This window comes from Antrostomus carolinensis, unplaced genomic scaffold (genome assembly GCF_000700745.2).
Source record: "Antrostomus carolinensis isolate BGI_N321 unplaced genomic scaffold, ASM70074v2 scaffold25730, whole genome shotgun sequence".
NCBI classification, from domain to species: Eukaryota; Metazoa; Chordata; class Aves; order Caprimulgiformes; family Caprimulgidae; genus Antrostomus; species Antrostomus carolinensis.
In genome coordinates, this window is record NW_010288101.1 from 8,938 (window position 1) to 25,848 (window position 16,911).

At 41.7% G+C, this 16,911-nt stretch overlaps 1 protein-coding gene across 1 annotated transcript in view; it reads left to right on the top strand.

Moving 5' to 3' along the window:
• PREP (prolyl endopeptidase) overlaps positions 1-4,558 on the top strand; it is a gene marked incomplete at its 5' end in the record, with an annotated part of 11,250 nt that extends 6,692 nt beyond the window's left edge. Inside the window, 2 exons of the mRNA XM_010165569.1 lie at positions 1,199-1,355; positions 3,733-4,558. Coding sequence (XP_010163871.1) covers positions 1,199-1,355; positions 3,733-4,027 — 452 coding nt within the window. The remainder of the gene's footprint in view (positions 1-1,198; positions 1,356-3,732) is intronic.
• Positions 4,559-16,911: the final 12,353 nt, after the last annotated feature.

A 16,911-nucleotide genomic window follows, 5' to 3' on the forward strand; every position in this document is an offset into this window, starting at 1 on the left:
AATTAAGAAATGGATTCTGGGATCCATTGTAATAGTTATGTGAAAATCTCAGTGCTCTTATTTCTTAAAATTTGAAAAAAGCCAGGGAGTTCGTAAAATCACCAGGCAACAGATTTAAATCAAGCAACAGAAACTGGAAGTGAGGAACTTATTGCTACAGGATATGATGAACACTAGATAAATAAACATCAAGAAAGGAAATAGATGTATTTATGGACGATGTGTGTTTTGATGGCTGTTTAACAGGATGGCTGGAGATAACTCCAGCTCACAGAAAACCTCAACAATTAGTTCAAAAGCTGATAATGTACAGGCAGTATCTCCCAGTATTTGCTTAATGCCTTTTCCCAGAACGTCTGCCACTTGCCACTCTTATAAATTGAACACTGGGGCAGATAGATGGGCCAACTGTGGTAATTTTTAAAATATGAGGCAAGCATTATTCTTAAATAAATTGTCCCTTCCAGTAGCAGGAAGGTGGAAATCTTAAAAAAAGCAAATACAACATTAATTTGCTTTATTAAAATGAGGTTAACACTGATTTTGTAGTAGTCTGGTTTTATCAAAACTCTTTTCATATGGGTTTACATAGTAATTATGGAAGAAAATTTTCATCAATAAATGGAGGGCTTTTGCTCCTTAATGCCCTTTGTTGATATTAGTATTAAATGTTTAGACAGTGATGAATGGCTTAGGAAGCTTCAATTCAGTAGTCCAAAAGCCCACATATTTTAAAAGTGCCTTTCTCCTTTAAACCCAGTTTGCTGATTTGGAAGGCAGTTTTCAAAGAACAGCATGTTTGGTGCCTGAAGAACAGGGAAGTAGCTCTTAAGTTCTTTTGAACATACCATCTTTGGGAGTTACAATTTTTATCCATTTGTATATTTGTTTTCAGTTTTGCTTAAAAGTCTATTTGACTTCATATTCACTGGCAGTCTTCTCCCAGTGCAAATTGGTTTATATCAGATATTTTATACTCAAGTTTTCTGACTCTAGATATTATATGGTAACCTATATTTCTTCTCACATTGTTTAATTTAACAGTTGTTTGGGGTTTTTTGTTTGTTTAAGAAACTCTGAGTTTATAAAAGACAGCTTTTTGGAAGTTGGTCTTTCATGAACTCAGCAGTGGACCTTTCACTGCTGAGCTTAATTCTTTTAAGATTTGAATACTAACAGAGTTGTTTTCCTATCAAAGCTGCCTGTGCTAACCAGCGCCCCGACCTATTTGGCTGTGCTATTGCCCAAGTGGGAGTGATGGACATGCTGAAGTTCCACAAGTACACCATTGGCCATGCTTGGACCACTGACTACGGTTGCTCTGACTGTAAAGAGCAGTTTGAATGGCTGTGCAAGTAAGTGCCTTTAAAATACTTCTGTGGTTGTTAAAATGCATAGTCTGCTCAGCAGTTTCAAGTTGTCATGATCAGTGGCTGTTCTAAGAATTATTTCATCCTTTCCCACACTGGATTTGGGGAGTTCAGCTTTTCCTTACAAGTCAGTTTTGCATGGAAGACTCTATCTCTAAAGTCCTGTTTAGTCAACTGGTTGTGTTTTCAAAGACCTTGTTCTACTAACAGCTTTAACAACTTGTAAGGTTTCCTTTCTGAATAGTGACTCCTTTAGGCTGTCACAAGAGAGTATTCTCAAGTGAACCTCTGCATAAATTGTGGGTTTTTGAATGAGGGTGAGACAGTCACCATTGTGAATTATATTATACAATGTAGATGGGATTTATTTGCAGGAATTGAATGTCAGTAGACCGTAACATTTCTTAGCTCCTTGCTGAGAGCTCTGTAAAGACTTTTTTTTTTTTTTTTTTTTTTTAAAAAGGGCGGGGAGAGAGATGGGAGAGAGAGCTGTGTGAGGACAGAAATTTATCTGCACATTGGATATGGCTAATAATGAGTGTGTTAGAATAATTGCCATAATTTAAAAATATTTTTCTGGAACCTCATCTTTTGTTATTGCATTCGTATTCCTTTAATAATGAAGATTGACATTACAGGAGAATGCTTCAGACACACTAAACGTTTTGACTGGTCTGAAATTTAATGGAGTGTTTAGATATTAAAAAGTAAATGTGCTGCAAGTACACTGAGATCTAACTTGATCTAAAGCATTTATTTGAAAAAAACAAACTAAAAAACAAAACGGTCAAGTCCAAATTCTAGATGATCAGTTGGGCCCATTGTAATTAGATTGTTTCAGAACATCCACTTGTTTAATTTAATCTTTCAGTGGCAAGCACATTTTTGTAAATATAGTGCACAAAACAATTTTAAAAGTTCATAATTAATCTTTTATCAATAGATAACTTAGATATTAGATAATAGATAAAATATTAACTGTTACAAAAATTATCAAAATAATCTTCATGATTTTGGACACTGAAACTTGCCTGCACATCTTTGAATTCAGATATTCTGAAGGTGTAAAGTAGAAGCAAAGTTTTAAATTCACTGTGTGATTAGGAGAAATTAGGAGTCACTCTGTACCTATTTACACAGGTTTACTCACAAAATCTCAATGCATAATTTTAGAAACATCCTGTATGGCAATATCTGAAATATTTCTTTGCCTCCTTTTCAGCAGCTGGCAATTGCTTATCAAATGTAGGAAGATATATATGTAATGTTGCTTAGAAGTTGCCTTTATAGATATCCAGAAATACATAAGGCAATTAGAATGGCATGTAGTGACTGTCATTGAACTTTTTCTCAAAACAAATCATAGTCTGTAAATTCACTTTCATTGTTCCTTAGATGAAAATGAGGAAGCCAGAAATCTGTTAGGTTCTACATTCAAATATTGTTACGTGTTCTTAAAAATAATTTAGATTTATTTAATGGGTACTCATACAAATGGTAAATTCATTCAAAAATAAAGCAAAATTTCCCTCTGTATTTCTGTCATGAAATAGGAGGAAAAAAATAGTATCCTACTCTTGAGTTAAAGAATGTAACTAGCTATTCCTAGGCATAGCTTTGTCTAAATGAAGTACAGAAGGGTTAGATAGAATTTTTTGTGACTTACTATTATGTTGAATTTCTATTGCTAGAGAGTCCTTTGTGTTGAGATATGTAGATACACCTTTTATGTTAGGTTACAGCACCTAGAGGATATAAATTCTACTGCAAGGAAAACACATTTTTAAAGTTAGATTATTCATTGCTTAAAAAATAGGAATCAAGGTCATATGTCAAAAGCAGGAAAAATTACAGTTCTCCTTTCAGTTTCCTGCATGGTGTTCCCTCAGAGCACATGAGTGTTCAAAGGTGGTCTAACTATTGAAGGGAGAAGCACTTGTGGCTTACCATCAGAGACTGTTTCCAAATTTGCATGGGAGGAAGCCATCCACATGCAGAGCTGGACTCCATATGTACGCTGGGAAAAGTGTTGATTTCCCCATGTCCCATCAGGATGGATCCTGCTATGGACTTGATGGCTTTTGCTGTACTTTCCCTGTGGTCTGTTCCTGATATTTTTGGCATTTCTGTGAGATGTATGCATATGCCTCTCTCAAATTAAAGTACTTGCTTCCCATTTGAGAGTCAGAGATCTGTGGCCACCACCACGTATCAGTTGCCAGCAGTGCGATTCTGATTTCTGCAACTGAGAACTGTAGTATTCTGAGTGCCATCAAATGCCACTGTGGCTGTTTCAGTGTGGGAGGACCTTCCTGTTGGGTCTTGAGTTGAAAATATATAAATATTTGTTTGCTCTTCTCAGGTACTCTCCACTTCACAATATCAAACTACCAGAAGAAGATGGCATCCAGTATCCCTCTACGCTGCTTCTCACAGCAGACCACGATGACCGCGTGGTCCCTCTCCATTCGCTGAAGTTTATTGCCACTTTGCAATATGTTGTGGGCCGAAGCCGTAAACAAACCAATCCGCTTCTCATCCATGTTGACACCAAGGCTGGGCACGGAGCAGGAAAGCCAACTGCTAAAGTTATAGAAGAAGTGTCAGATATGTTTGCTTTTATAGCACGATGCCTAAATCTTGATTGGATTGAATAGGCAAAATGCTTATTACGGTCTCCTTTAGGAAAAAAGGGCTTTAACACCATTTAAGATCAACCAGACCTACTACTTGGTGTAGTACTTACATTTAAGAACTGCAGTTAAATATTTTATTGATCCAACCTGCTATGGAATTTTGATCTTCTGTGCTTCCTTCTTTTTGGCATTTCTTTGAATTTCTTTTCTACTGTGTTCCAAAGTACATTTTGAAAAGCATGTTCAAATAAATAGCTGAGCTACAGTTGGTGCTGTTGTGAACATTTAGATTCCAGAGTTAGTGCTAGTTGAGCTTATTTCCTGTAAACAGTTTTAATGTATTTTGCACCTATAAACATATTCAGATCATCTGTAATTAAATGTAAGTACTGTCCACATACAAGAATTCTGAGCACACTTTATTTACACAGTCACTTATTTAAGAACATAAATTGAAGGTGTTCAGTGATAACCATGAAATACTGAAGAGACAGTAATCTGAGTAATGAAGTAAAATATTATTAAAAAACTTGTATTATGTGCTGTTCATAAGCGTGTTACAGTCTATAATAATGAAGTTGCTAAATTGTTCTTTCTTTCCAAAGAGACTTCAAAATGTCATCAGTTTTCTCTTCTGTCATTTATTTCCACACAGAAGAGAAAATTGGAGGCTGGAAAACTTGAAGAATTCTTAGATTCTCACTGTAATCTCAGTCAAGTTACACAGATACTCTTCAAAAACTCGTCTGCTGTAAGCTCTTCAACTGTTTCTGAAGAGTAGACTGGACACTGGTTTAAAAAAAAAAAAAAAAAAGGCTTTGTCCGGATTGGTCAAGTTCAGTTTTTCCTGATGCCTTTGACGGAATGTTCTCTAACAAGCCAAAATCCGAACGTGTGTATGTAACCTAGTTCTGGCTGCAGAACAAGAGCTCGTAGTCAGACTCCCTGATGATTTGACACAGGCACAGTATTTGAACTGCCATTTCCTATCTTTCCCATCTAGGCTGTAGAACTATAAAGTAGATGTGTGAGTATTTGCTGTCTAAACTCTGATGCACTGCAGCAATTAGGGTTTGATTTTGCAGAGCAGAAAAGTGTTCCAAGAGTTATTATTAGTCTTGTTACCCCTCCAGAAAGCACTGCTGCTTCTCAGTTTTGGATAAACTGATATATTCTTCCAGAATCATGGTTGTCTTATATTCATACTTAGACCCTAAGGCCTGTATTTCAACGCTGGGCTCAGGAGTTTCATCTCTAAGCAAAGAGTGTCTCAGCCCAGGAAGAGGAGAGAGTGGTATTTAAAAGAGGAGTAGGCTGCTGTAAACAGCAGCAAAATTAAAAATAAATTTGTACCAGATTCACTCTGTGTTCCTCTAATGCTCTGGGGCTTCTGCTCTTCTGCTGATTCCCTCTGCAATACAGGAAGGATCATCCCTCCCAGGCCCTTATTTTGCATAATTCAATTTTAGGAGGAAAAAAAAAATTAATTTCTGCTTTCCTATGAAATACCACACCTAAAACCTGTATGTGATCTGGGGTTATTTGTGATCCATGGGCATTACAGTTTTATGATATACTTTATGGACTGACACATTCTGATCACAGCATTGAATTAAACAGAATAGGAAGCTGAGAGGGAGGGTAGGGTTTTTTTTCCCCTCCAGGCTGTGAAAACAGGGTTCAGATTCAGCACCCCCCTTTTCCCAGACATCTGTGAACTGCTTTATATGATCATCTGGGAATTTTCAACAGCTTCCCTGCATGGGAAAAACAAAGCACATAAAGCGGTGCCGTCTCTACTTGTAACACCTCACAGCGGCGGCATCTGGCCCTTTATTGAATGTTACAGTATCATCAAGAGGGCAGAGCTTCACCTCTGAGAGGAGAGCTTTGCAGGATGGGGCATGTCAAAAACATGTTCCTCAGGCGTTCCTGAAATAGAGCTGAACTGTCAGTGCATTGCATTGCAAAGCTTGGGCACAGCCACCTCAATCATCTCGTCAGGTCTTTGTTCCTAAAAATGCTTTTCCTTGTTCTCCAGCTGCTCAAACACAAAACTTCTGGCACAGGTTAAAAATCATTCATTTTCCTCCTGAAGCTTTCTGCTGAAGCTGAGTTCCCTGAATGGCTCAGTATTGGGGAAGATGACCTGTAATGTGGGGAGTTTGGAAACAAACATTTCCCTTTGAGTGGCAGTCAGTGGTGTTGAAGGTGGAGCTCACTTACTGGAGACACCGCTCACAAAATAAGAAGTGTTCAAGAGTGTTCCTTGTAGAATGCTGCTGTGTCTATTGGGAAGGCATTGTGTTTCTGTAATAGGATCTTAATGTTGACATTTTAATTTATCTTAATCAGGTATGCCAAGTCCAGGATTCAGGTTCCAAAAAAGTGATGTTGCAGAGCTGCCCTAGTAGCTGTGTTGCTCCGTTTGGTGCTGAAAGGGTCATGCTCCAGCTGAGATCTGTAATTAACTCTGAGCAAGGAATGCTCTTGGAATACAGTGGAATTTAAACCTTCTCGGTTTGGATTAAATAGACCTGGAGCCAAACCATTCCTACTGTATAAAACCTAATGAAATCTCTGTTAGTCTGGTTTCAAGGTTAACTTCTTTTCTGTACAGGCTATTTTATGAAGAGGCTCTGTATTTTATACCTTCTATTTCCAGTATGTGAAGCAAAATTCACTAGCTGGGCAAGGTAACCTCCTCACAACTATGTACTTTTTCAAAATTGTGTTTCTTAGAAAAATAGATACCACTGTTTTGTGCCAAGATCAAAACCAGAAAAATCTTTAAAGTCCTGTGAGAGGCTTATGCTACATGAACCAAAATCTGGTTTGAAGTGGAAATAAATTAATTTTTACATATTGCTCCTTCTGATAATCTTCATAACCAACGTAAAGATATCTTAGTTGTCTTTGCTCCCATGAGAATACATTTGCATCTGAGTTGATTTATGTGAAAAAGGTCAGAAGTATTTTTAAAAGCTGAGAGTCTTCATATTCTTCACAGAAAAAAAAAAATACTTGAGTTCCTTTGCATTGGAGTCAGTTTACATTTTGGTAGCTGGAGGGAAAAAAAAAAGATACTGACTTTAGATGGATGCTGCACCCTCCCCAGCAGTATAACCACCAGCATCTAAGGGTGGAAGAAGGGCAGCTGACCTGTGGATGTATAAGAATAAAGGATGCTCAAGACAGTGTTTGGCGACACCTGTTCCTGGCACCTAGGACTTGTGTTTCACCAGGGTTGTCTTGACTTGGCTCTGCTTTGCCATCTGTCTGGAGGAAGGCAGAAACATGAGCAGCAGTACTTTTGGATTCGATATGGCAAGCAACAGCTTTCAAACATCTATGGTGTCAGGTCATTTATTTATTTTTAGCCTGAGGTAGCTGCTCAGGATTGCCTAAAGATCTGCTTATAGACTCTTCCTGACAGCCTCTCCTGTGAAAGGGGTTTTCCAAGCCAAGTAGAATTTAGAGGGGAGGTCTGAGGGAGGGACTTGGAAGCCAAGCTAATAAACAGCCACCCAATTTTCTGCCAAGCTCTTCTACTTTGAAGATCTTCAGTAGACAGCTTTTGTGCAATTGCCTCTTTGTGCAGACCTCTCAGGATTTGGATGGTCCATGCTGTTTGAACAGCCACGTTTGGCAACTTGGTTCATTTCTCCATATGTTCTTTTAATTACTTGTCCCTTACTAGACTGCATACCAGGAAAAGAAAAAACATTCCTCTGGCTTTTTTTCTCCTTGCCCTGGCAAGAGGGGAAGGTGGGGTAGCCTTCCAGTTCTCACCTCTCTGAAGATAACCAAGGTGTGTCCTCAAGATAACATTATTCCTGAGTAACCATTTCTGAACAAGCTCTGTCTTCAGTTGATTCACGGCAGAGGAATCCCAGTGATGGACTCCCTCAGTAGAAGCTGGACTAGCTACTGACATCTGCAGAAATGAATTGATATTCTGACTAGGAGGAGTGTGATTTGGCCATTTCTCCTGATTTTCCTTAAGAAGATTAACTGAAAATTCAGCATTTAAAACCAAAGCTGAGCAATAACATGTCAGTGAGAATCTCTAGACTGTAGACTTCCCTCTGCCTCACTAGCAGGAGTCACAGAGGCAAGGAACAAACTTGGTGCTCATGCCTTTACCCATAGCAGGGCAAGTTTAATGTTGAAAGTCTGAATGGCAAGAGTCAGTTTGTCATGATTTTCACTAAAAATGTTTCTAGCTTCCTCAGCAGCTGCAGCACGAGAGCTGGAGTCAATGGATGGAAGATGTCTCTGCAAATGTGATGTTTCTACATGCACTGCTTCCAATACCTTTCAGGCCTTCTATGTGCAAAAAAGGACAGAAACATTATTCTTGAATCCCTTAACGTGGGGAGGCACGTGCTGTTTTAAATAACATTCTTATTAGGTAGGTATCCAGTAGTGCTAACTGAAGCATTGAATTATGTATTTGTCTATAACCTAAACAGGGCAATATTAGGCCCAAAATATAATCTCTAATTTTCATTTTGGCATCAGTCAAATACTGGGGAAATAATTAGAAGAAAAACAATAGGAAGGGCTTGATTTTGTAGTATTCTTACTGGTTTGACCCTTTCAGTACTTCAGGAGACTGGATGAACATTGGCTGTGTGGGTTCCAAAATAAGCATCCCCCCAGACATGGAGGGGGGTGGAATTTCCTGGTTTTAGGAAACAAGGTTGTATTACAAATGTAAGATTGTGCACAGTGAAGCTGCAGACCAGCTGTAGGTTGACCTGCATGAAATACCTTAATTCAGCAGGGTCACCTGGACTCATAGGTGGTGATTCTGTTTAGTTCTTAGCACCATCGTTTTCATGCTGCTCTTCTTTCCCTGTGAAGAGCTTTACTTAACCTCTGACATCTCCTCAGTACATGAACAGAAGACGAACATTAAGATGTATTGCATTTCAGTGATGCCATCAAATATGTTTTCCTCTTCTGTGGGACTTGGAAAGTGTCAGGAGACAAGAGCAACAGCGAAAAAATTGTTTGCTTTGCCACCTAGCAGTCACTGAACAACTGTGAGCATACTGAATAAGAGAGGAATTTATTCATTAGTTAGTTATACACCAGTTAATGCAATTTTTAGAAGTTTGGATGAGAATGCTTAGCTGGTGAAAAACTGCTTTCTGGGCTGCTTTATGCTTTTAGGCCATTTCTGGTGTGCAGCAACAGCATGTCGTTTGGATAGCAAATGGCGAAGTGCTGTAATGCGGACACTTGTTTCCTTCCTGGGAAAGAAACTGAATAAGGGGCTCAGGCATTTCACTCCTCAGAACCCTTTGGAGCTGTAACAGGAGCAGATAAACAATACTTAGAGCCTTCTGATTGTTTGAAATGAAATGGTGTTATTCCTCAGCAGAATATAATGTTTTCTGGTAGGGTTACATTTCAGAGGAAGCTCTGCTGTAGTAGAACAAGCTTTGAAATGTAGGTATGTGCAGGTATCTTTCAGTAGCTGGGCTAAGCTGTTAAATGCTTCCTTCTTCATATAGTTAGTGTTAATTAACATTCTGCTGCTGAAATTGCTTTTTGGTTTAGTTTAAAGCTTCTCAGTATGAAAAATGTGTTTTCATCATGAATGGCATAAAGCTGTAGACCTAAGACCATTCATAGGGACCCAAGCTTCAGCTCTTGAATGGAAAACTTTGCATTGCAGAAAAAAGTGAAACAAACATTGATTGCTGCCCATAAATTGCAGAGCTTAGGAGATCTCTATTGTTGACTGTATATAGAAAAACCTCCAGCTGTATTTTGAAATTAAAGGGATTACTTTTCCTGATTAGAGATGTTCAGACCTCCTTGAGCTTCAAGGAAGTGTAGATTCAAATCTGATCTTCACAAGAGCATCCATCACTCAAAATGCCTCAGAGCAAAAGTTCTTGAAATTGCCTGTATTCTCAGTGTGGTTATCCTCTAGCACTGGCTTGCAGAGCTTCGGCTGCCAAGGACAAACTGGAAAACATCCTCCTCTCACAGATGACAGTCACTCACACAACAACCCAGTCATTAAACAGTTTGCTGCCATGGGCTTGCTGCCCATTCTTCCTGCCTGGTGGAGCCATCCAAGGCCTTTGCGCTTGCCAGAGGAAGTTGATTGAGGGGGAGGGGTATCGACGGTACAAAATCACTTCCAACTAATGAATTAGAAACCTTATTGAGACCATTTCATCAGAGAGTTTGGACAGCTTTTGTTATTTTCACTGCTTGTCCGCTTTGGTGAGAATTGCCAACTGGGAACAGCAATGCTGGGTCAGGGAAAGAGTCACCATGATGGTGGACATCACCTGGAGAGGCGTTCTGGAAAATATGCTTCCTGTTCATCAGAGATTAACACCAACATGCTCTGATACCTGCTTTGCTGATCTCATGCAAGGGAACCTCCATGAGAGCATTAACTGCAGAGGGATGTTGTGGCCTCTTTAGTCCCTCTGAGTGGCTGTTGGGGACAAGATGCCTGTTGCATCAGGACCTGTCAGAAACCTGGGGAGTAATCACCAGCCAAATGTAGACGTGTAATGTCTCTCAGTGGATGACAGGATAAGAACTGCTTATCTTTGGTTTTGGATGCACAGGCCTACTGGAGCTCCTGCTTACAGAGCTGAAGGAAGAAATGTATCCCCCAGCTGTCAAGGGCTGGTTGTGAGACATGTTGGCTGTAGCTCATCCCAAGCTCCTACACCTGCTGTCAGACTGGTGCTTAGCTGTAGTCACCCAACCATGAAAGTTCTCTATTTGGCTGTTATTTTGGGAGCTGGGGGTGATGTACCAGTGATTTGAGGAGGGATGTGATAGATTGAATCATTTAACCACTCAGCCACTTCTCCCTGCTCTGCAGATAGGCTTTATTGAGTTGCCTGCAGGCCAGGGTGCCGCAGCGTGGCCTCCAGTGGCCGCTGAGGGCAGCAGAATTGAAATGGAGGGCAGGTTTTGGTCAGGAGATTTGACCCCCTCTAGCCAGCTGGAAAGGTATGGCAGCCTCTAGCTGCACCTCCCCTTCTGGCCACCACCAAATGGTTGACAGGGATCTAAACCCCTGAGACGTGGGAATCCTCCAAGATTGGGACAGTGTCCAGGTGCCACCCCATCTCAGGCTCCATTGAGGGTTGTAGGTCCTCTTGTTTAGTAGCTCCCTCGTCCTACCTATCAGGTGCAGCCTGCAGCAGGTGATGTGGTCACCAAGGCTCAGTCCCTCTGGACAGCCGTTTCCCTGTGTAGCAGCTAGCAGTGGCCTGAGCTGTTAGCTGAGGGAGCTGGGAGCGAGGGAGACACCAGCACAGACCATGCCCTCACTGACAGATGCAGTCCCATGGGGTCGGACCGTGGTGGGCAGATCTGGGGGCTGGTAATGGGACCCATCAACAGCCCCTTATATGACAAGCAGTGTACCAGGACCAGGGTCCAGACAGGAGCAAAAGGAGATGGGGCCAGCAGCAGGGCTGGAGAGGAGCTACAGTGCTCATCCAAGGGGTCCATGGAGGAGACGGGCTATCCACAGCACAGATACCCAGCACTCTAGATGAACACTTGCAGGGTTAGTTTTAGAAATAAAACTGGGATTTTATCCAGTCACTGGATAAATAGGGGCTCCTCCTTTTCAGGAGCTGACATTGGATCTTCTCCTAGGGAGAAAATGGGGTATTTGGATGTCCCTGTGGATGGCATTGCTGGTGCCCTGAGTGCTGCAGGACTTCAGACTCCCAGGTGCCTTGTGATGAAAATAGCAAATACTAAGGTGAGGCAAATTCAGGGATCTCCCCCTTCCCAGTAAAAACTAAACTACAGAGTTGGGGATCTCTTTTTTTTTTTTTTTTCCACTTCTGGATCTTGCAATGCTTTATTTGACTTAGTCCAGGGGCAACTGCTTCTTTGGGTAATGGGGAAGGAGGGGGGTTCTGCTCAGGCTACACACACATGTAGATGAGTTTGTTCAGCCAGGCAGCTAAAGGTTGTGCCTTGCAGCTCCTGACTTGAGCCTGTCTTTAGCAAGTGTGGCCCATTGTGAGAAGTTTTGTGCCTCTTTACATAAATAAATCTGTCTTCCTCAAGGCAGCTTCCAGCGTTGCAGACATCTGGTCAGCCTCAAACAGCTGGTGATAAATCATTCTGGGGAAAAAAAATTCTTCCTCTACTTTGTGCCCAAATGTGATACTCTTCCATCTGACACCAGCCTCAAGGCAGAAGTCTGGCAATAATATTTTTTGCCTGGCCACCGTGGTAAAATCCAGAGGGTCTCACGGGGGAGCACAGAGCCTCACACAAACACAAAGCGTCTTCTCCCTGCAGCAGGCAGCCTGGCGACACCACACCAGCAAACCTCTGAGCTGGCAAAAACGCCGTCCGAGGTGTCAACGTTGGGAGGCTTGTGCCTGTGTGGTGGGTTGGCGAAACAGAGCTTGAGGAGGACTCCTTGGTGAAGGGCTGCCAGCACCATGGCCCCGTCTGCCAAGGCTGGAAGGACAGCTGCTGCTGCTGCTGCTGCTGCCGCCGGGGTATTTGATACCTCTGTTGTCATCCAGACTAACACACCTGCTCACGGAAGGGCTGTGCTGTCTGTACGCCTGCCAGAGCAATGCCAAAGCTTGATGTGGCTCTTGGCTCTGGGGGAAAATGGGAACTCAGGAAATACATTTGGACCATGAGGTCTCTAGGACCACCTGCCGTGCCTCAGCAGAGGCCTGAATTCTGTGAAATCTGTCAATCTTTCTCTTCCTTTAAACACCTGCACTCAAAGCTTTTTTTTTTTTTTTTAAGTTTATTAGCATATTTATCTCATTTGTGGGTTTTCTCTGTTATTCAGGTTGACAACAGATGTCTAGGGAAGCTAATCACTTTTATGTTCAAGCCCTAGAAGGCTGTGCAAGCCTTTTGGGAGAGCATGTCATCCTTATCTCCAGCAAAAATTTTGTTGAAAATGCCAGTTTAGCCTAGAAGCCAGCTTCCCAGGAGTCTTCCTCTTTACAACAACAACATGGAGCTGATCTCCTTGGTTTGCCAACCCAAGACATGCACAGACTTATAGATAACCAAAGGGAGAGACAGCAAGCAAGGAGACATCATGAACCAGCAATGGCAACCAAAGGAAGGGAGCTGAGGAGCCCCAACCTCTCCAGGACTTACCCAAATCCTACCACAAACTTGTTTGAGCTGTTCTGCTGCACTGTAAAGCACGAGGCCAGCAGGAGAAAAAGCACACAGAAGCCTGACCTTGCCCTTCAATAACCAAGGGTTGTCATTCAGTTCAAAGGAGAAGTCCCGCTCCTGTCAGGGCTTGAGCACAATGGAGACGGCAACCAAGGGAGCTTTCTGGCCCACATGAGAGACATTTCTCGAGGGAAACAATGAATTGTCGGGGTTTTCTGAACCACAGTTTCAGACTAAAACACCTAGAGCCTGTCTGACCTAAATCCTCCTATTGACTGTGAGCCCGTATCTTACAGCAGCAGCATCCTCCTCATTCTCCCATCCCATTCTCTCTGCACTGCATTTCATGGTACGAGGATATCTTGTTTTCTTTACCTGCTTTGAGCTCTACAAGGTGCTCTCATCTTTCCTAATCGCACTATTCCTGCTCATTTTTCATTCTTTGACCTTCTTGCTGGTTTAACCTTGTCTGCTCCTTGAATTAGCTAGAGCTCCAGCATGCAGGAATCACTACAAAGCTTATGGCAGAAGTAAACAAGCTGCAGGCTCACACACACACACACACACACACACACACATATGCAGAGAACTTTCCTTGGGGTTTTGCTTAATTTTCTCTCTGCTTTGTTCCAGATCACTTATTAGAAATTCAGAAATCCCTTGAGCCAGTTTCTGAAGACTGGCTGTTCTCCTTGGGTGACATATGGTTCCCACATACATGGCCCTCCAAAGGACTGTGCTTCACACAAATCTTATTTCTGGAATGCAACGGGGACTTGAGAGAGCATGCTTATTTTCCACAGATGACTGCATCTCACCCATCGGGAATGTTTGGTACCAGCGTTACAATTCCCACTCTGCCCTCTGGTTTTAATCCCCACTTTCATTGCACTTTCACCATCTGCTGCTAACTCCAGCTGTCATCTTTTAAAGAAACACTTTTTAAATGTTTGTCATAGCTCTGACAAACCTTCTCTCCAGGTGCTTCTGCAAGAATTGGATGTCCTTGGTTAACAAACAGCCAGCATCACCTGACACTCAAGACATACCATTGCTCTGAAATTCCCTCTGATCTATTTAATTAGCTCCTCTTGCTGGAACTAGCTGTGGTTTGGTTTCTGTTGTTTTTTCCTTTCCTTCATTATTTCACCAGGGCAAGCTGTCCCTACAGACTGCTGCCACCTCTTGTACATCTCCTTCATCTTGTTCCTTGAAGTTGCCAACAAAAGCGCTCTGTGTAAGTTTTGCTTTCCACTCTGGAAGACGGGCAGCTTCCAGAGCTTTCAGCCCTGATGGTGGTTTTGCCTCTACAGCAGCCACTTGTCCCAGTAATTGCCTCAGAGGTGCAGGCTCCCCGAGATGACATGGTCTTCTCCTGCAAAAAGTTTTCTTTACTGCATCTTTTGCGGAGACACAATAACACGTCTTTATTCTCATTTCAGGTAAACACAGATAGCAAGGTCTAAATCAGAATGGAGGAGTTCAGGGATCCCTCAAAGTGAACCACCATCCCCTCACCCAAGGTTTTCACTACTGGAAGTTTAAAACTAACTGGCAGCAGAAGACAGTACTCATCCAAAAGACAATTGGTGTGAATCTTCCCATTTTGGCAATGAACTTTCAGACCCCAAAATAGCAGGGAAATTTTCATACTAATGTAATTTTGAAGTTGCAGCATAGATGGTGCAAAAGGACCCTCAAATGCCTTTTGAGATATTTCAATATAACTTCCTAGGGCAGTTCTGCCACTGCTAATTTTGTGCCTATATTTAGACGAGTCCTTGAACAATCCTGGGAACTGCAGGTCACTAATAATCATGGCCAACCTCAGTGACAGGGTGGGCAAGAGCATGTGTTAGGGGATGGCCAGAGGAGAGGCTGCGCTGTGGGGAGGAAGCCAGGGAGGTGTGACCTGCCCCCAGGTGGTTCTCAGCTGGCCCCATGCCAGCAGCTCACCCTTAGGTGAGTCCTAAAATAGCAGCTCCCTCTCAGCCCTGCCTCTGGGGGAGGCTCAGCATTAGAAAAGTGGCAGCCCTGGCACCCTGCTGCACCTCCTCGCTTCAAGAACTGGGAAGTCCTAACCTAACCTATGCACTATTCAGTAAAAACATATCTGTAAATACATTTAGGGCAAGCAAAACCAAAAACAAAAACAAAAACACCCCAAAAAGCCTCGAACCTCAGCACTGATAAGGAAAAGAAGAGACACTGAAGATACTAAGCCTCCTCTAAAATTTGGCATTGAACTGCATTGGTTCTACATTGAAAAGATGGAGCAAAAGTAGGAAAGCACATATGAAAATGAGTCAGATGCCTGTTAGGAGACACTGAAAAATTAAAAATTTTTCGTTCTGAGAAAAGTGAAACAGGAGGGAATGAAAGATATATTGACAATAAACACTGTAGAGATGATAAATTGGATACCAAAAGCTGCACTTCCTCTAGAAACAAAAAGACGTTGAAAGAAAATAAAGAGGCAGAGATTTTACAAACAGTGTAGGGGAACAGTTTCACACAATATATGATTAATCTGCAGCACTGCTCACTGCAAGATGTTATTGGGGTTGAGTGCTTAGCGGAATTTTTTTTAAAAAAGGCATATTACATGCTAATAAAAACATGCAATCATCTGGGATAGCTGAAACAGGGAAAAAAATCGGCAGCATTTGTAGAAGAAAGCACAGAAGGTAGATGACAGTGCATGGGTCCATGGAGGTAACTCGTATCATGAAAGTGTGGACAGTCCCCTCTGAACTGGAGCTGATCAGTTTTACATGCAATTTGCTGTCAAAATATATATAAAAAAAAAACCAGCATGAGCATTCTCGAGTCTCCATGACACATGCTGAGGATTATTTAGGATCGAGAGATGGTGGGAGAAAAGTGAGGAAAAGGTTGTAAAAAGGAAATACTTTGCTTCATTCTTAAAACCCTTTTTGGCTCATGTGATCTCTGCTGGATAAAAGACCCATAGCAGAAAATGACTGAAGCTGTTTAACATTTTTAAAAGATTAAGATTATAAGAAGTAAGTTCAAGTTTTCTTTGAATGTGATGCTCCACCACTGATGAGATTTTTTCAGCCAAAGGACTTGCACTTCTGTACTCACTCTTTGTGCTCTTCATCCCCTGTGATGATCTGAGGTAGCTTTGCCAGCCTGTGAGAAGGTTAAGCAGCACAGTGTTTTGAAAGAGGGAATCAGATAAAAGGCTCAGAGATGGTTTTATGCAAAGGGCCGTGTACATACCTATGTATTACTGCTCTTATACCTCTTGGATTCTTGCAAGGGTGTATCAAGGAGTTTCCCAAGCTCTTTGCTTGGGAAACAAGACAGAACTAAGCTTTTGATGCCAGCTCTTATTACTAGAAATGCCTTTAAACACCTACACACCTTTCACTCTACTCACACTTAATTATGAGCTCATTTGACAACTGACAGTTAATTAACCTGATTTCCTTTCATTCTTTTTCCTCCTCTCTTCTAACTTAACTGACTGCACTATAGATGCCAACACTGATGCTGGTGCAGTCTTTGTCTCTCTTTTAACTCCCATTTTCTATCCCTGCTACTTTTGCAAAACATAGTTTTCAGTTTTCTGGCTCAGCTCAGAAATAATGGGTTCAATGTCTCCTTTTTTTTGTTTTCCTTACTGAAATGCATGCCCCAAAATTCATTTTTAATTGAAGAAAATGTGTCATTTGTCCAAGGGAAAAAAAAATGAAGCACATCTA